Genomic DNA, 21,089 nt, shown 5'->3' on the forward strand with positions numbered 1-21,089 from the left:
CTATCAAAATGGGACCCGTGATGGGTCAAATGCAGAGGATAATTTCGCCACACCTAGTGTGTGTGTGACCATCGTTGGCACTTTAACCTTAACTTTAATACATTGTAGGAAATACAATAGAGAAAGGTAAGTACTGGGAAATAAGTTAGCAAAAGAGAAGGTTAGGTTAGCAGTGGAATATATTTTAGGATTGCACTCAGAACACATAGAATAGAATAGAATAGAAAGTACTGTATTGATCCCTGGGGGAAATTCAGCACCACAGTTCGCTCACAATAGACAATAAACATTTAGGTATTTTTACATGTGAATAATATAAATACAGTCTATTATACAGCATTATTCACATGTTAATAACATAAATACAGTCTATTATACAGCATTATGCTTCACGGTGGCAGAGGGGTTAGTGCGTCTGCCTCACAATACGAAGGTCCTGAGTAGTCTTGGGTTCAATCCCGGGCTCGGGATCTTTCTGTGTGGAGTTTGCATGTTCTCCCCGTGACTGCGTGGGTTCCCTCCGGGTACTCCGGCTTCCTCCCACTTCCAAAGACATGCACCTGGGGATAAGTTGATTGGCAACACTAAAAAATTGGCCCTAGTGTGTGAATGTGAGTGTGAATGTTGTCCGTCTATCTGTGTTGGCCCTGCGATGAGGTGGCGACTTGTCCAGGGTGTACCCCGCCTTCCGCCCGATTGTAGCTGAGATAGGCTCCAGCACCCCCCGCGACCCCAAAGGGAATAAGCGGTAGAAAATGGATGGATGGATTCACATGTCCATCCATCCATTTTCTACCGCTTATTCCCTCCGGGGTGGCGGGGGGCGCTAGAGAATAATATAAATACAGTCTATTATACAGCATTATTCACATGTGAATAATATAAATACAGTCTGATATACAGCATTATTCACATGTGAATAACATAAATACAGTCTATTATACAGCATTATTCACATGTGAATAACAAATACAGTCTATTATACAGCATTATTCACATGTGAATAACAAAAATACAGTCTATTATACAGCATTATTCACATGTGAATAATACAAATACAGTCTGATATACAGCATTATTCACATGTGAATAACATAAATACAGTCTATTATACAGCATTATTTACATGTGAATAATATAAATACAGTCTATTATACAGCATTATTCACATATGAATAACTTAAATGCAGTCTATTATACAGCATTATTCACATGTGAATAATATAAATACAGTATATTATACAACATTATTCACATGTGAATAACATAAATACAGTCTATTATACAGCATTATTCACACGTGAATAACAAATACAGTCTATTATACAGCATTATTCACATGTGAATATTATAAATAAAGTTTGTTATACAGCATCATTCACATGTGAATAACATAAATACAGTCTATTATACAGCATTATTCACATGTGGATAACAAATACAGTCTATTATACAGCATTATTCACATGTGAATAACAAAAATACAGTCTATTATACAGCATTATTTACATGTGAATAATATAAATACAGTCTTTTATGCAGCATTATTCACATGTGAATAACATAATTACAGTCTATTATACAGCATTATTCACATGTGAATAATATAAATACAGTCTATTATACAGCATTATTCACATGTGAATAACATAAATACAGTCTATTATACAGCACTATTCACATGTGAATAACAAATACAGTCTATTATACAGCATTATTCACATGTGAATAACAAAAATACAGTCTAATATACAGCATTATTTACATGTGAATAATATAAATACAGTCTATTATACAGCATTATTCACATGTCCATCCATCCATTTTCTACCGCTTATTCCCTTCGGGGTCACGGGGGGCGCTGGAGCCTATCTCAGCTACAATCGGGCGGAAGACGGGGTACACCCTGGACAGGTCGCCACCTCATCGCAGGGCCAACACAGATAGACAGACAACATTCACACTCACATTCACACACTAGGGCCAATTTAGTGTTGCCAATCAACCTATCCCCAGGTGCATGTCTTTGGAGGTGGGAGGAAGTCGGAGTACCCGGAGGGAACCCATGCAGTCACAGGGAGAACATGCAAACTCCACACAGAAAGATCCCGAGCCCGGGATTGAACTCAGGACTACTCAGGACATTCGTATTGTGAGGCAGATGCACTAACCCCTCTATCACCGTGCTGCCGCATTATTCACATGTGAATAACATCAATACAGTCTATTATATAGCATTATAATGCTGCTCCTCCACATCGAGAGGAACCAGATGATGGTGGTTCGGGCATCTGCTCAGGATGCCACCCGAACCCCTCCCTAGGGAGATGTTTGGGGCACGTCCGACCGGCAGGAGGCCAAGGAGAAGACCCAGGACACACGTTGGGAAGACTGTGTCTCCCGGCTGGCCTGGAAATGGCTCGGGATGCCCTGGGAGGAGCTGGACGAAGTGGCTGGGGAGAGGGAAGTCTGAGCTTCTCTACTTAGGCTGCTGCCCCCGCGACCCGACCTCGGATAAGCAGAAGAAAATGGATGGATGGATAATATAAATACAGTCTATTACACAGCATTATTCACATGTGAATAGCATAAATACAGTCTATTATACCGCATTATTCACATGTGAATTACATAAATACAGTCTATTATACATTTAAGTACAGTCAAAAAGGATAGGTTTGAAAACCTAGGTTACAAAGCATCATATACATATTTAAAAAAAAGACGGTTAAATAAAATAATATAGAGTAGGGTTCCATTTCAGTAGGTGGCGCTAATGCGCACCAGAAGGTTGCTTGGCAACCGCCATTAAACCAAAGAACAAGAAAAAGCCACTTCCGGTCATGTCTTACGTGTTGTTTTGATTGCAAAACAGCCGGTAAGTAACCTGTTTTATATTCCAAAATGAGGATATTAGGCTTCTTGAGAACGTCGGGTCTCACCCGGACAAGCTGGATCCGACAAACAAGTCCAGTGGGCGGCGTGGAAGCTGTTCAATGTATGCGCTCAGCAAGGAAGGACTCATGCCGCCGCAACGCCAACTTTGTAGGTTTTGGAGTAAAGTCAGAGAGGATGTGCGACTTGAAGAAAGTCAGGTCGTATAGAAGTTGCTCCACGCAGGCAGTGCGAGTGAAGTGTTGGAGTTGTAAATATCCTCTTCATGACTCACCTGTGTTCTTCTGCTCGGCCTGTAAAGTAGTTCAGCCTCCTGGTGACGACGCGTCCTTCTTCAACATCATGTCCTGGTGAGCATCTTCCCTTCACACCCTGCGTGACATGTCTCCTTTCTCTCTCAATTATTATTATAATAACTTTCTTTTAGTGACGTCTCATTCGCAGTGGACACTAAAGCACTGCAGAGAAGATACTTGCAGCTGCAACGCTCCCTACATCCTGACAACTTCAGCCAGAAATCTGTGGTAGGTTTAGTTTTTATAGCTATCATTTCTAAAAGTGATTCCCACCGCAGCTCTTCTTCTTCTTCTTGTAGTTTTCTGGCAGCACATAGTCCTTCTTGTAGTTTTCTCACAGCACATAGTTCTTCTTCTTCTTCTTCAGTTTTCTGTGAGCTTTCTGGCAGCACATAGCTCTTCTTCTTCTTCTTCTTCTTCTTGTAGTTTTCTGGCAGCACATAGTTCTTCTTCTTGTAGTTTTCTGGCAGCACATAGTTCTTCTTCTTCTTCTTCTTCTAGTTTTCTGGCAGCACATAGTTCTTCTTCTTGTAGTTTTCTCGCAGCACATAGTTCTTCTTCTTGTAGTTTTCTGGCAGCACATAGTTCTTCTTCTTCTTCTTGTGGTTTTCTGGCAGCACATAGTTCTTCTTCTTCTTGTAGTTTTCTGGCAGCACATACAGTAGTTCTTCTTCTTCTTCTAGTTTTCTGGCAGCACATAGTTCTTCTTCTTGTAGTTTTCTGGCAGCACATAGTTCTTCTTCTTCTTCTTCTTCTAGTTTTCTGGCAGCACATAGTTCTTCTTCTTGTAGTTTTCTCGCAGCACATAGTTCTTCTTCTTGTAGTTTTCTGGCAGCACATAGTTCTTCTTCTTCTTCTTGTGGTTTTCTGGCAGCACATAGTTCTTCTTCTTCTTGTAGTTTTCTGGCAGCACATACAGTAGTTCTTCTTCTTCTTCTAGTTTTCTGGCAGCACATAGTTCTTCTTCTAGTTTTCTGGCAGCACATAGTTCTTCTTCTTGTAGTTTTCTGGCAGCACATAGCTCTTCTTCTTCTTCTTCTTCTTGTAGTTTTCTGGCAGCACATAGTTCTTCTTCTTCTTCTTCTTGTAGTTTTCTGGCAGCACATAGTTCTTCTTCTTCTTCTTGTAGTTTTCTGTCAGCACATAGTTCTTCTTCTTCTTCTTCTTCTAGTTTTCTGGCAGCACATAGTTCTTCTTCTTGTAGTTTTCTCGCAGCACATAGTTCTTCTTCTTCTTGTAGTTTTCTGGCAGCACATAGTTCTTCTTCTTCTTGTGGTTTTCTGGCAGCACATAGTTCTTCTTCTTCTTCTTGTAGTTTACTGGCAGCACATACAATAGTTCTTCTTCTTCTTCTAGTTTTCTGGCAGCACATAGTTCTTCTTCTTCTTCTTCTAGTTTTCTGGCAGCACATAGTTCTTGTAGTTTTCTGGCAGCACATAGTTCTTCTACTTCTTCTTCTTCTTCTTCTAGCTTTCTGGCAGCACATAGTTCTTCTTCTTGTAGTTTTCTGGCAGCACATAGTTCTTTTTCTTGTAGTTTTCTGGCAGCACATAGTTCTTCTTGTAGTTTTCTGGCAGCACATAGTTCTTCTACTTCTTCTTCTTGTAGTTTTCTGGCAGCACATAGTTCTACTTCTTCTTGTAGTTTGCTGGCAGCACAATTCTTCTTCTTCTTCTTCTTGTAGTTTTCTGGCAGCACATAGTCCTTCTTCTTCTTGTAGTTTTCTGGCAGCACACAGTCCTTCTTCTTCTTTTTCTTCTTCAGTTTTCTGGCAGCACATAGGTCTTCTTCTTCATCTTCTCCAGATTTTGGCGCGCTCTACCTTCCACATTTTTAACCCGATTCAAACCGTTCCAACTTCAAACTGTTCAGCCTATTCGGGAATCGCAGGCTTTCCCCTGACAAATTACCCAAATTCTCAGATTTCCAAGAATTCCAGGTTTTCCGGGACATGTTTCCCATTCAAAATGAATTGGCCATTTATCAAACTTCCACCATTTCCAGATTTTCAACCGATTCAAACCATTCCACCTTCCACTCATCCTGAAAATTCAAACTATAATTTTTCCAAGTTCAACAAAATTCCAGGAATTCCCTTTATTTCAAACCCTTCTTTGACCCTTTTTCCTGGCGACTACTCCTTCCACATTTTTTAACCCACTTTAATCGTTCCACCGTCAAATCATTCCTCTTAATCAGGACAAAAAAGTTGTTTTTTTAACTGGAAAAATTCCCGGTTTTCCCGAAATTCCAGGAATTCCGTAATACCATTTCTCAATTAAAGTGGTTACTACTTCAACATTTCCTCACCGATTAGAAAAATGTCAACACCAACCATTTCAACTCAATCAGACCATTGAAGTCTTTTAACATTTAAAAAAAAATCCCGCTTTTGCCCAACATTCCCAAATTTCCATGAAATTCCCATTGAAATGAATGGGACATTTTTCAAAGTTCCACAACTCCCACATTTTTTATCCAAATCAAACCGTTCCAACTCCAAAATATGCAGCCTGTATCATTTCTGTATTATTTTTTCAAAATTATGAGAGATAAGCAGCACAAAATTGATTATTAATCTGCTTCTTCATTTATATCAGAATCAGAAATACTTTATTAATCCCTGAGGGGAATCTAAGATGTTCAGCACAATCCCACTCAAAATCAGACAAATATTACAGGGAGACAGAACAGGATCACTGACAGGTCTGCCAACTTCCGGCGCCCCTTACAAAAAAGGTAAGAAACAGGTAAATGCTGGGGGGGAATAGATATTCAGTCTAAGCCTGGGCCCCTGGAGAGGGGGTCCAGACTGAGGCCAATGATAAAAAAAACTAATAGCCATAGCACACATAAGCATGTGTGTAAGAGAGAAAGATCAAAGAACACAAAGGACATTAAAGACATTAAAAGAGCAGAGCTGATGCAACCATGCACTTCTACACACAGCCACTAAAGTAAAACAACAACAACAAAAACATATACACTGTGGTGGCCTCTGCGGTGGTGGGGGGAGCATGGCCAGAGACAGGAGCAGACCCAACAAAGCAACCAAGAGAGCTGACTCCACCCTCAACCGGCCACCAACTCTTGGCCAGTGTCCAGCGAGGATGTGTCTAAAGAGACCGAGGTGTCCGATACCTGCTCATTCAGCCAAGACACTGTGAAGCTTGACCGTCCTGGCGCTCAGCTCAGTGTCTCTTCATCCGCATCTTCTCCAGGCTCTCCACACGTACTCTGGTGTGGCAGAGACCCAGCAGCTGGTCTCCATGGCCGAAAGGCTCCCGAGAGGCAGATCCAGAAGTTCACAAAAAAGCACCGCAGAAGTCACGAAAGTGCCACCCCTTGTCACACAGTCCCAAAGGCAAAAAACCCCACATGACAACAAGAGGGAAACATCAGGAACACAAAAGGATGACGCAAGAGCACAGAGCTCCTGCAACCAGCAGCCACTACAGCGCTGGCAGCACGAAGGTCTTCTTCTTCTTCGCCAGATTTTGGCGCACTCTACCTTCCACATTTTTCATCCGGTTCAAACCGTTCCAACTTCAAACTGTTCAGCCTATTCGGGAATCGCGGGCTTTCCCTTGATAAATTTCCAAAATTCCCGGAATTCCAGGTTTTCCCAAGACATTTTTGTTCATTCAAAATTAATTGGCCATTTTTTTTCAAACTTCCACCATTTCCACATTTTTCAACCGATTCAAACCATTCCACCTTCAACATATTCCACTCATCCTGGAAATTCAAATTATAATTTTTACAAGTTCAACAAAATTCCAAGAATTCCCAGAATTCTCTTTTTTTCCAACCCTTTTTTGACCCTTTTTTCTGGCGACTACTCCTTCCACATTTTTCAACCCACTTTAACCGTTCCACCGTCAAATCATTCCTCTTAATCAGGATAAAAAAACAAAGTTGTTTTTTGAACTAGAAAAATTCCCGGTTTTCCCGAAATTCCTGGAATTTCCTTAATACCAATTCTCAATTAAAAATTTTACTACTTCAACATTTATTGACCCATTAAAAAAATTCCAACATCTACCACTCATTCAGAACATTCAAATTATTTTGCATTTTCCAAAAAATTCCCTCTTTTCCCGAAATTCCCAAATTTCTATGAAATTCCCCCCGAAATGAATAGGACATTTTTCAAAGTTCCACAACCCCCACATTGTTTATCCGATTCAAACCGTTCCAACTTCAAATTATTCAGTCTGTTCAGGAATTGTGTTCTCCCTTTCAAAAATTGGGAATTTTTTTCCATATTTCCTAGAATTCTCCGTTTTTAGGGATATTTTCCCCATTCAAAATCAATTATGCATTTTTCACACTTCCACAATTCCCACATTTTTCAACCTATTCAAACCATTCCAACATTCAAACTATTCTTAAATTCATACTACATTCTGTCAGCATTTCAGTTCAACTTCAGCATTGGAGCATTCACACGCACTTCCTTCAGGAATTGCCTCATCTAGTATTATTGTGTGAATGCGCCAAAGCATTCACACATATGGTTTTCTTTCTTCTTCTTCTTCCCCAGATTTTGGCGCGCTCTACCTTCCACATTTTTTACCCGATTCAAACCGTTTTAACTTCAAACTGTTCAGCCTATTCTGGAGTTGCGGGCTTTCCGTTGACAAATTCAAAAAATTCCCAGATTTCCCTTTTTTTCAAACACTTTTTCAACCTTCTTTCTGTCAACTACTCCTTCCACAGGACAAAAAATGAAGTTGTTTTTTGAACTGGAAAAATTCCCAGTTTTCCCGAAATTCCTGGAATACCATTCTTAATACCATTTCTCAATTAAAAATGTTGCTACTTCAACATTTCTCGACCGATTCGAAAAATTCCAACACCAACCATTTCACCTCATTCAGAACATTCAAGTCTTTTAACATTTTCCAAAAATGTCCACCTTTTCCCGAAATTCCAAAATGTCCATGAAATTCCCAATGAAATGAATGGGATATTTTTCAAAGTTCCACAACTCCCACATTTTTCATCTGATTCAAACCGTTCCAACTACAAAATATTCAACTTGTTCAAAATTTCGTGCTCTCCTTCAACAAATAAAAAAAAAAATCCCGGATTTCCAAGTTTTCAGGGACATTTTCCCCATTCAAAATGAATTGTCCGTTTTTTAAACTTCCACAATTCCCACATTTTTCAAACTACTCAAAACATTCCGACATCAACACATTGCACTCATCAAACTAACACTTTCCCAAGTTCTAAACTAAATTCCAGTTTTCCTGGAAATTCAAACTCTTCAACATTCAAACCATTCCAACATTCAAACTATCCTTACATTCATACTACCGTATTTTCCGCACTATAAGGCGCACCGGATTATTAGCCGCACCTTCTATGAATTACATATTTCATAATTTTGTCCACCAATAAGCCGCCCCGGACTATAAGCCGCGCCTACGCTGCGCTAAAGTGAATGTCAAAAAAACGCTGCGCTAAAGTGAATGTCAAAAAAACAGTCAGATAGTTCAGTCAAACTTTAATAATATATTGAAAACCAGCGTTCTAACAACTCTGTCCCAAAATGTACGCAAATGTGCAATCACAAACATAGTAAAATTCAAAATGGTGTAGAGCAATAAATAGCAACATAATGTTGCTCGAACGTTAATGTCACAACACACAAAATAAACATAGCGCTCACCTTCTGAAGTTATTCTTCATTCGTAAATCCTTCGAATTCTTCGTCTTCGGTGTCCGAATTGAAAAGTTGCGCAAGCGTGGGATCCAAAAATGGCCGGCTCCGCCTCGTCGAAGTCATCGGATTCAGTGTCGCTGTTGTTGTGCAGCAGTTCTGTGAATCCTGCCTTCCGGAAAGCTCGGACCACAGTTGTGACCGAAACTATCTGCCCAGGCATTTACGATCCACTGGCAGATGTTGGCGTATGTCGACCGGCGCTATCTGCCCGTCTTAGTGAAGGTGTGTTCGCCTTCGGAGCTGTGTGAAAAAAGCCACCCGGCCTCTTCGCGTAAACTTCCCTTAACCACTCGCTCATCTTTTCTTCATCCATCCATCCCTTCGAGTTAGCTTTTATGATGACGCCGGCTGGAAAGGTCTCTTTTGGCAAGGTCTTCCTTTTGAATATCACCATGGGTGGAAGTTAGCATGGCAAGCTAGAACCACAGTGAAGGATGACTTCTCATTCCCTGTGGTGCGAATATTCACCGTACGTGCTCCCGTTCCACAGTGCGGTTCACAGGAATATCAGTTGCTGTGAAATACGGTAGTAATCCGTGTGCGGATGGAGAGATTGCGTCTTTTTATGAACCGGATCCTTGTCGCGTAGTAGGAGCCATTTTGTGGTCTTTACAGATGTAAACAGGAAATGAAACGTACGGTGATATCCGCGCGTTTTTTCTTCTTCTTCCGGGGGCGGGTGAAGCGCTTCCTGTTCTATGGGGGCGGGTGCTTTCCTTGGCGGTTGCTTGCGTAGAAGAAGAAGCGCTTCCTGTTCTACCGGGAAAAAAGATGGCGGCTGTTTACCGAAGTTGCGAGACCGAAACTTTATGAAAATGAATCGTAATAAAGCGCACCGGGTTATAAGGCGCACTGTCAGCTTTTGAGAAAAATTGTGGTTTTTAGGTGCGCCTTATAGTGCGGAAAATACGGTACATTTTGTCAGTTCAACTTCAGCATTGGAGCATTCACACACAATTCCATCAGGAATTGCCTCATATAGTTAAAGATGCACTGCTGTCCACAACTGATTACTACATGGAAGACAAACGCTTATATTTGTGGCTATAGGAAGGATATGTGTTTAAAATTATTTAAGCTTTTAATCTGTCCGGATAAATTAAGGAGATTGTAAAGGACTGTTAAAGTGACGTGCTAAAACCGCTATCTTGTTTAGAAGCTACATGCAATATTAACTGTTGTTTGTTCATGCACATAATAAATATTTACAAAATGTTTGGATGTATTCATTAATTCATTGTATTTGTTGCCAAAAAGTGATTCAAAGTAATATTTTGATATTGCCACATGTCATCTGTGCACACTATTGGCGTTTAAGTAGTAAACATATAGTAAGTATGCAAACATGTTATAAAAGCTCCTAATTTGGCTGATGAGCTATTTTGTATCATTTCTGTATTATTTTGTCAAAATTATGAGAAACAAGCGCCAGAAAATTGAGTATTAATTTACTTCTTCATTTAATATCTGTGGTTACTTTCTCTTTAATATGTTCTAATATCTACACTATCTAGTTAAAATGTAACAAGCACTTATTCTTCTGATGTTAGGATACTTTACATATTTTTGGGTGATACCACACATTTGGGTATGGGTCCAATACCAAGTAGTTACAGAATCATACATTGGTCATAATATCACGATCACGATATATATATATATATATATATATATATATATATATATATATATATATATATATATATATATATATATATATATATATATGTGTGTATATATACAGGTATATATATATATATATATGTACATATACATGTGTGTATGTATATATATATACTGTATATATATGTATATACATATATATATATATATATATATATATATATATATATATATATGTACATATATATGTGTATATATACAGGTATATATATATATGTACATATATATGTGTGTATATATATATATATATGTATATACATGTATATGTATATATATATATATATGTGTGTATATATATATATATGTGTGTGTATATATATATGTATATATATATATATATATATATATATATATATATATATATATATATATATATATATATATTAGGGATGTACCGATCCAGGTTTTTGCACTTCCGATCCGATACCGATATTGTTTTTGCACTTCCGATCCGATACCGATACTGACCGATACTGGCCTATCCGAGCATGTATTAAAGTTTAAAGTTATGTAGCCTACTTAGTTGTCAGAATCATGTTGAAAAGGGTTTTAGTACTCTTGATAACAACTAGCCAGCTGAATTAGGGGAGTTTGTATAATACACAATGGTTGGTAACAAGAAACTGACCTGTTTATTCAAGGATAAACACAAAATAGACAAAATTATACATGACAAACAGAAATGGCATCATTGAGCTAGGGCTGGGCGATATGGCCTTTTTTTAATATTGCGATATTTTAAGGCCATATTGCGATACACAATATATATCTCGATATTTTGCCTTAGCCTTGAATGAACACATGATGCATATAATCACAGCAGTATGATGATTCTATGTGTCTACATTAAAACATTCTTCTTCATACTGCATTAATATATGCTACTTTTAAACTTTCATGCAGAGAAGGAAATCACAACAAAAAAAATCACTATTTGTTTCATACGGTGTTGATCTGGAAATGTTTGCCTCGGCATTTTGATGGTGTGGACGTGTGGCACCGAATGGAGATACGCGTCTCGACAGACGTTACAATTTTTGAACTATGATGACGAAAACTATTTTCGCTGTTGTGTCCGTGTGTCGAAAATTGTTATGCGCTTGTTTTTTTATTTGATTTTGTGCGTGGCATAGATTTGCCGTGCGCAGAGCGCAATTGCACAGGCGCGCACCTTAGCGGCTGCGCTAGCATCACAGCTAACGTTAGCCATGCTGCTACCTCTCTGCTCGGGGAGGACGTATACGTATGTGACGTATGACGTGACAGTATGTGACGTGTGTAAGAAGGTGCGCTTGCTGTCTGTGAGAGGGAGACACAGGAAAGAGTGAGAAGAGCCTGTCGTGTAATGCCCGCAGCTAAAAGCAACTGCGTGAGAATCCACAGACCTGTGGATGTGTTGAAGGTGTGCTGGAAAATGCGGAACGGAAATTAGGGAGCAACAGAAAAGTGGAATGTATTATTTAAATCGGTGCGTTGGAAAACACGGACCGGAGTTTATTTTTTTAAACTGGATCGGCATTTTCCCATGCCTTGCCGATACGCATTTCTTTGCAAATATCGGCGGCCGATTCGATCCAAATATCGGATCGGGACATCCCTAATATATATATATATATGTATATATATATATATATATATATATATATATATATATATATATATATACACACACACACATATATGTACATACATACATATATATATATATATACATATATATGTATGTACATATACACACATATATATGTGTATATATATATGTACATATATACAGGCGGATCGGTGCGGCGTCTTCAGTAATGCGGACGCTGTATCGATCCGTTGTGGTGAAGAAGGAGCTGAGCCGGAAGGCAAAGCTCTCAATTTACCGGTCGATCTACGTTCCTATCCTCACCTATGATTCATGAGCTTTGGGTTATGACCGAAAGGACAAGATCACGGGTACAAGCGGCCGAAATGAGTTTCCTCCGCCGGGTGGCGGGGCTCTCCCTTAGAGATGGTATGGGTATGTAAACTTATGAACACAACTGTGTATATACTGTGTATATACATATGTATACATACTTATATATATATATACACAGTATATATATATATATAAGTATGTGTACATATGTATATATGTGTATATACAGTGTGTATATATATAAGTATGTGTACATATGTATATATGTGTATATACAGTGTGTATATATATAAGTATGTGTACATATGTATATATGTGTATATACAGTGTATATATATATATATATACACATGTATATGTGTGTCTATATATATGTATATGTATGTGTATATATATATGTATATATATATATACATATATATGTATACATATATAATATATATATATATATATATATATATATATATAATATATATATATACTGTATATATATATATATATATATATATATATATCACACACACACACACACACACACATTTTTAAAATATAGAATATATATATTATTTTAGGAGTGGGTAATTGTCGACGATTAATTTGCATGCGCATAAAAAAGATCTCCCATAGAAAGGACTCACAACTGGGACTTGGTTCTAATCGTTCACTTAAAGAGACATTTTATCAAAGACATTTTTTATTGATATCGATTATGTTTCAGTCGCAATATATTTTGATATCCTTTTATCGCCCAGCCCTAATCGAAACCCGACTTTTTCAAAAAGGCTGTGACGGCAGTTTGAAGTTTGTGTAACTTTAGAGGAATACAATCTGAGGTTTTATTGATACCGGTGATCAGTTGAGTAGCGTTGTGATTGTGAAGGTTTTCATGTTGGTTACTCGCCTCAGGCCATGATTTGTTCCTGACCAAAATATTGTGTGACATTACATGTGTGTGCTAACTCATCAGGCGCGCCAAATATGAAGGAAGTGTTCAAAGAGCTGAAAATATATGCTTAAACTCCTACTTTTACTTACAATGCAGAGACAGCTGCTGCAGATATAAAAGCAAATCCCAAAGGCGAGCTCAAAGATTTCACTGAATAAAATACGCCTTGTCCCAAAGTACCAAGCAGTTAAAATGTTTAAATGTCTTTTTTTTGTTTTTTTTTTTTTTCTTTCTACAGAATGGTAAATAGACGTCCAAATGTGCCCTTGTGGATCATTAAAGGGAAATTGCTTGAGTTTAGCAGAATATGCAGAAGGAGGAGCAGAGGTGTGCTGCTTTGCACAATTCTTTACTGTGAGCACAACATATAGACAGACAAGACCAGGGAACTGAAATGCTTTCTTCACTCTGATATTGTATGGGCAATTTTATTCATACACCCTTCTGGCCATTTCTTTTAATTAGACATCTTCCAACCCCAGGGGTCTGCATGGCATAAAAAAGGCATTACTTATACAAGGCAGCCACACTACTGCATTGCTTGTTATTACAGAAACAGCTGAAAACCACTTGCTCAGTGCTGAGACTATTGATTTTCACAAACTGATGGACTGCATATGCCTGCAAAATGCATTTACACCTGCCCAAGACACATTCTCCATTAAGTCTGTTTTTTTTAAGTACTGTACCTCTGTGTATCTTTCACAATGTATTTCAAACAAATACTTCTACTTCACTCTCCTAATTGTCAATACTTGGCTGGCATTTGTAAACATTTTACTGTACAAAGGATTACGTCTAGATCAGGGTCGTCAAAATGAATGGGATTCATCTGATTAATCCATCATTGTTGATAATAGGATTACAATTTTTAAAGTGCAAAATGACAGCTATGAATCCAAATAAACATTGACGATACAGCACATGAACAACACTGACAGGTCTAGAACTGCTGAGTTTCAAGGGCAAATGATCGACTAATTTAGCACTCCATTTAAACAATGAAATGAACCTACCCGAAGAAAGTTGTATAGCTTGCTACATTTTTTCCCAACAGCCTGTAATTGTTTGTGTTTTCTTTTTTTGATTCGTTCCTTACTCGGCATTTTGAGAGCTGCTCGACCTAAATTCACCGAACACCTGACGTCCTTCCAGACCCTGATGCAACTAGTGTATTTCTCGGAAAATACCGGAACAACTCGGCTGTTCTCGTTGTCGGTTTACCTTTGACACGTGCTTAGGGATGATGTTTGATAAGAAATTATTGAGTTCGAGCCCATTATCGAATCCTCTTATCGACCCGATTCCTTATCGATTCTCTTATCGATTCCAGATAGGTTGTTGTATATGGAAAAAAACACAATATTTGGTTTAACAAAAGCTCACTTTTATTTTATAAGAAAAAAAATTAATTAAATAAATAAATAAACATTGACTGTTACCCCCCAAGAGCTGGACGAAGTGGCTGGGGAGAGGGAAGTCTGGGCTTCCCTGCTTAGGCTGCTGCCCCCGCGACCCGACCTCGGATAAGCGGAAGAAGATGGATGGATGGATGGATGTTGTTACCCAAAGTATATTAAGTGGGATGTTTCAGAAAAACAAATATATACAGGAACACAAAAACAACCTGTGTCTGTGGTCACTATAGGTGTATAAATAATAATATAGTGTTAAATAAAATCAGTCCCTTGGGCACAAAACTGAAAATAATACAGCTCTCCAAAAAGTGCACTTCTGCTGCTATTGGAACATACTAACTACACACACTATGACACTAAGAACACCACAGTCATCAATTCTTCCCCCCTTACATGAGAGCGAAGCCTGGCAATATTTGCATATTGCCTGTCCTGCCCTCACTATACGTGTTGAGGTTATACAGCTTGGCAGACAGCTAACAAACAATCCAAGACGTCTAATAAAGTTCCAAAGCAGATTAATCCATTTAGGCTCTTTATTGTTGTTGATCTTGCTTTTGTCTTTTCCTATCTTTACTTTTGTCTTGCACTGGACTGTTATTTTTTTAAACTGAAATACACACAATGACAAATGTATAAGCTATGTGATTCAATTAACATACTGAAATGTAATACACAATATGTAAATATTAGCTTCACACAAATATAAAGTACTATCATCAAACAAATACTTCTGAGTGTTGAAACTATTTCGATGGTGGAAATACACGACTGGCAGCCATTTTAAGTCCTCAAAACATCCATTGAAACAGTGCGCAAAAATCGTTTTTCAATAAACATCTTAGTATCAAATTTAACCACTTTCCACCTTAATATTGAGTTACATAAACAAGTTAAACAGTTTACTTACAGACTTATCTTTTCCAAGGCTTGTAAGAGCTAACACAACTTGTCTACTTCGCAATTGTGTCATGAATTGAACTGACGTCGCCAACCCGGAAGTGCCCAAACTAATGACGCGTAGTATTTTCCTATCGCCACAAGGTGTCAGTAAGAGTCTACAATCAAATGGGTATAACATTGCCGTCCCACAGGGCATTTCCTGTGGGAAGGGATTCGTTCTCAGGGATTCGAATAAAGAACCAACTCTTTTTCTTTACTATAGTGGCCTCGATAATGGGAACCGGTTCTCAAAAAGGGATTCGAGTCCATGGAATCGGTTCTTTTCTTATCGAACAACCGGGAGAACCAGTTTCCAACATCATCCCTACACGTGCTTCCAAAATGTTTATACCGATTAACGTTAAATATGCCATGTCTTAAACAGTTGAAAATGTCCAAAAAAAAAGTCATGTCGGGGTGTTTTTATCAATTTATTAGACGAAACAATTACGTTACCATTGTCCATTAACAAGTAAAAAAATCAAAGGCGGTCACGGCATGTTCTTGTTGTCGATGCTGCTCAATTTTTTAGGTCCTTACGGCAAGTGACAAGGGCGGTCACAGCACTTGTCGCGGTTGCTGTGGTTAAATTTGAACCCTGTACAGTGGTAACTCTGCTTACGGGCGCCTTGGCTTACGAGTTTTTAAGGATATGAGCTGTCTCCCGGGTAACTGTTATTCTTTAGGCTACGGAGAAATTGAGTTACAAGCCTCCCCACTGCTACTTTGTGTGGCGAATGCTACATTGAAGCTCCGACCACAACATCCAGTGTCTTACTTGCTAGCATTGGCTAGTAGCTAGGGATCAACTCTGAACGGAGAAAGTGAGTGGGGAGGACACTGCTGAGAAGAAGAAGTGGATGACATTCATTGAAATAAACAAAGAAATCATCAAAAACATGATTTGGCAAACAGTTTGAGCTTAGTTTGAGTGTTTTTGGATGTTTTTTTAAAATGCTTTATTGGTGGAATGGTGTACTCCGATTAACTGCATTGTTAGCCACCTCATACTTGCTGTAGTTTACGACTTACAAACCCCAAAACCAGTGAAGTTGCCACATTGTGTAAATGGTAAATACAAACAGAATACAATGATTTGCAAATCCTTTTCAACTTATATTCAATTGAATAGACTGCAAAAACAAGACATTTTTTTTAATGTTCAAACTGGAAAACTTTTTTTTTTGCAAATATTAGCTCTTTTGGAATTTGATGCCTGCAGCATGTTTCAAAGAAGCTGGCACAAGTGGCAACAAAGACTGAGAAAGTTGAGGAATGCTCATCAAAGACTTATTTGGAACATCCCACAGGTGAACAGGCTAATTGGGGACAGGTGGGTGCCATGATTGGGTATAAAAGCAGCTTCCATGAAATTCTCAGTCATTCACAAACAAGGATGGGGTGAGGGTCACCACTTTGTCAACAAATGCCTGAGCAAATTGTTTAAGAACAACATTTCTCAACCAGCTATTGCAAGGAATTTAGGGATTTCACCCTCTACGGTCCGTAATATCATCAAAAGGTTCAGAGAATCTGGAGAAATCACTGCACGTAAGCGATGATATTATGGACCTTCGATTCTTCAGGCGGTACTGCATCAAAAAGCGACATCAATGTGTAAAGGATATCACCACATGGGCTCAGGAACACTTCAGAAAACAACTGTCAGTAATTACAGTTGGTCGCTACATCGTTAAAGTTAAAACTCTACTCTGCAAAGCGAATGCCATTTATCAACAACGCCCAGAAACGCTGCCGGCTTTGCTGGGCCCGAGCTCATCTAAAATGGACTGATGCAAAGTGGAAAAGTGTTCTGATGAATCTAAGGCTGCAGCTAACGATTATTTTTCTATCGATTAATCTATAGATTATTTTTTCGATTAATCGGTTAATCTAAAGATTATTCTTTCGATTAATCTATAGATTATTTTTCCTTTTACCGATTATTTTTTTAATTTAAAACGAAGATGAAAAAATAAATGTAGGCCAGTTTTTTCAAAAGGCATGGCTTTTATTTACAAAAAAAAAAAGGATGGCCACTCAGTCAACATTGACAACAACATGACAAAATATTCTGTAACAATGTAAACATTTAAAACTTTTAACATTTAACAAAATTAAAAGTAGCTTATTTGCTTTTTAATGTGCAAATATAAAAGTAAACACCCAGTGCAAATCTTAATATTCTGCAATAGTATAAGCATTTCAAAAGTAAAAGTATTGCTTATTTTGCTTTAAAATTTGCAAAAATAAAGATAAAGATCCAATACAAAAAAGTGCAAAACGGAAATATTCTGTAACAGTGTAAACATTTCAACAAAAGTAAAAGTATTGCTTATTTGCTAAAATGTGCAAAAATAAAGATAAACATCCAATACAAAAAAGTGCAAAACGAAATATTCTGTAACAACAGTGTAAACATTTCAACAAAAGTAAAAGTATTGCTTATTTTGCTTAATAACACAACAATGATAGTATGATTAAAGTGAAAGTTAATTGTTCGTTTGTACATAGTATATGTAACTGTTAATGTTGTAAAAGGTATTTGCACAACTACTTAACGTTAGCGTTAAAGAGGAGCACGTCTTTGTAAACACTGAACAGGCACGCCAAACGCACCTCTCAGAGCGAAACAGTGTTTTAGTTTATTAATTTACAACGCAGATACAAATGACACATTCATGTTTTTGTGTAATGATGACAACGTATACTCACGCGGACGATTGACTAGTTGATGGTGATGGCAAGAACGCTGTCGGGTGTTTTCTTTTCAAATGTTTGTTCATAGCCGTTGTGCATACAACAACATTATTAGCAGAGGTGGGTAGAGTAGCCAGAAATTGTACTCAAGTAAGAGTACTGTTACTTTAGAGATTTATTACTCAAGTAAAAGTAAGGAGTAGTCACCCAAATATTTACTTGAGTAAAAGTAAAAAGTATGTTGTGAAAAAACTACTCAAAAAACTACTCAAGTACTGAGTAACTGATGAGTAACATACACACACATATCATATATGTATATATACATACACACACACACACACATATATATATATATATATATATATATATATATATATATATATATATATATATATATATACACACACACATATATATATATATATATATATACACATATATATACATACATTGATGTATACAGTATATAATTTATATTTATTTATTTTGACGTTTTTGTTTACATGTTAAAGGTGTTTTAATGAATATACATGCATGTTTAACACATATAGATTCCTTTCTTTCATGAAGACAAGAATATAAGTTGGTGCATTACCTGATTCTGATGACTTGCATTGATTGTAAACAGACAGTATTGCTTATAACGTCCACGTTTTCAAATGGAGGAGAAAAAAAGTTCCTCATTTCTGTCTAATACCACATGAAAGTGGTTGGTTTTTGGCATCTTATTTGTCCATCTTCCATATTCGTTTTTATACACTTTACAAGAAATAAATAGGCGGCAAACTCCGTAGCTTGCTAGCTTGTTTGCGCTGGCTTTCGCAGACTCTTATTTTGAAAGCGCGGTGCGATGGAGCGGCACCTTTATTGTGAAGACAGGAACTGTGCAGTCAGTCTTTAGGCTTTTGACGGGATGTACGATTGAAATAAAAAATAGTCTTTTTTCCTTCACACTTTTGATTGATTGATTGAAACTTTTATTAGTAGATTGCACAGTACAGTACATATTCCGTACAATTGACCACTAAATGGCAACACCCCAATACGTTTTTCAACTCAGGTCATGTGACCGCCTGGCTCTGTTTGATTGGTCCAACGTCACCAGTGACTGCATCTGATTGGTGGAACGGAGTGAAACGTCACCAGTAAGGCAGGCACTTTGAAGGTCTGTCTGACAGACCAAAACAAACAAAGTGTGCATTAACAGATCGATAAAAATTAGTAGCGAGTAGCGAGCTGAATGTAGATAAAAGTAGCGTTTCTTCTTAGGCCGTTTATTGAAATACTCCCACACTTTTGACGACTTTTGGCGTGCTTTTTTCCCCCTCGCTCGCACCGCTCGCATCGTCTGCTTTGCGCTCCGCCATGACGGTAGTGTGACGTAAATATGCGACACGTCGAAGCACAAAAACGGCGTCGACGTATTTACGTAACCGATGACGTCGACTACGTCGACGCGTCGTTTCAGCCCTAGATGAATCCACATTTCAAATTGTTTTTGGAAACTGTGGACGTTGTGTCCTCGGACCAAAGAGGAAAACAACCATCCGGATTGTTCTAGGCACGAAGTTGAAAATGCCCAAGACATGGGTAACTTAAACATCTGTGAAGGCACCATTAATGCTGAAAGATACATACAGGTTTTGGAGCAACATATTTTGCCATCCAAGCAGCGTTATCATGGACGCCCCTGCTTATTTCAGCAAGACAATGCCAAGCCACGTGTTACAACAGCTTGGCTTCATAGTAAAAGAGTGCGGGTACTAGACTGGCCTGCCTGTCTGTAGTCCAGACCTGTCTCCCATTGAAAATGTGTGGTGCAATATGAAGCTTAAAATAGCAGAAGGGAGACTGTTGAACAACTTAAGCTGTACATCAAGCAAGAATGGGAAAGAATTCCACTTCAAAAATGTGTCTCCTCAGTTCCCAAACCTTTACTGAGTGTTGATTGATTGAAACTTTTATTAGTAGATTGCACAGTTCAGTACATATTCCGTACAATTGACCACTAAATGGTAACACCCGAATAAGTTTTTCAACTTGTTTAAGTCGGGGTCCACGTATATCAATTCATGGTAAATGGAAAGGCCATGTAACACAGTAGTAAAAATGCCCCTGTGACAACTTTTTTGCAATGTATCGATGCCATTAAATTCTAAGTTAATGATTTGCAAAAAAAAATTAAGTTTCTCAGTTAAAACATTAAATATCTTGTCTTAGCAGTCTATTCAATTAAATATAAGTTGAAAAAGGATTTGCAAATCATTGTATTCTGTTTTTATTTACCATTTACACAACGTGACAACTTCACTGGTTTTGTAGAATAAAACGGAGTGATTAGTATCCAAGGATTTGTGGTGGATTCAGGAGGTTCCTCCATATCTAAAATGGAAACTTATATCCATAAATGTCTCACTGAATGTGAGTACTTATGAACTTCAAATAGACTTGAAATGTTTTGGGTTTTTTTGCAGGAAGAACAAGAGTATTCCCAACACCAGTCGGCCCTGGTCAACAAGGCCTACAAGACACTGCTGAAGCCTTTGAGTCGTGGCCTCTACATGGT

The 21,089-nt window shown here is 38.0% G+C and overlaps 1 protein-coding gene across 2 annotated transcripts in view; it reads left to right on the forward strand.

The window, feature by feature from the left end:
- The first annotated feature begins 2,747 nt into the window (after positions 1-2,747).
- hscb (HscB mitochondrial iron-sulfur cluster cochaperone) overlaps positions 2,748-21,089 on the forward strand; it is a 28,303-nt gene continuing 9,961 nt past the window's right edge. Inside the window, exons 1-3 of one of the 2 annotated variants that reach the window (XM_061981798.1) lie at positions 2,748-3,245; positions 3,323-3,419; positions 20,998-21,087. In XM_061981798.1, the coding sequence (XP_061837782.1) occupies positions 2,905-3,245; positions 3,323-3,419; positions 20,998-21,087 (528 nt within the window). In that variant the 5' untranslated portion in view covers positions 2,748-2,904. The remainder of the gene's footprint in view (positions 3,246-3,322; positions 3,420-20,997; positions 21,088-21,089) is intronic. The other variant, XM_061981797.1, reaches the window with a different exon arrangement.

Source organism: Nerophis lumbriciformis, linkage group LG24, assembly GCF_033978685.3.
Source record: "Nerophis lumbriciformis linkage group LG24, RoL_Nlum_v2.1, whole genome shotgun sequence".
In the NCBI taxonomy this organism is placed as follows: Eukaryota; Metazoa; Chordata; class Actinopteri; order Syngnathiformes; family Syngnathidae; genus Nerophis; species Nerophis lumbriciformis.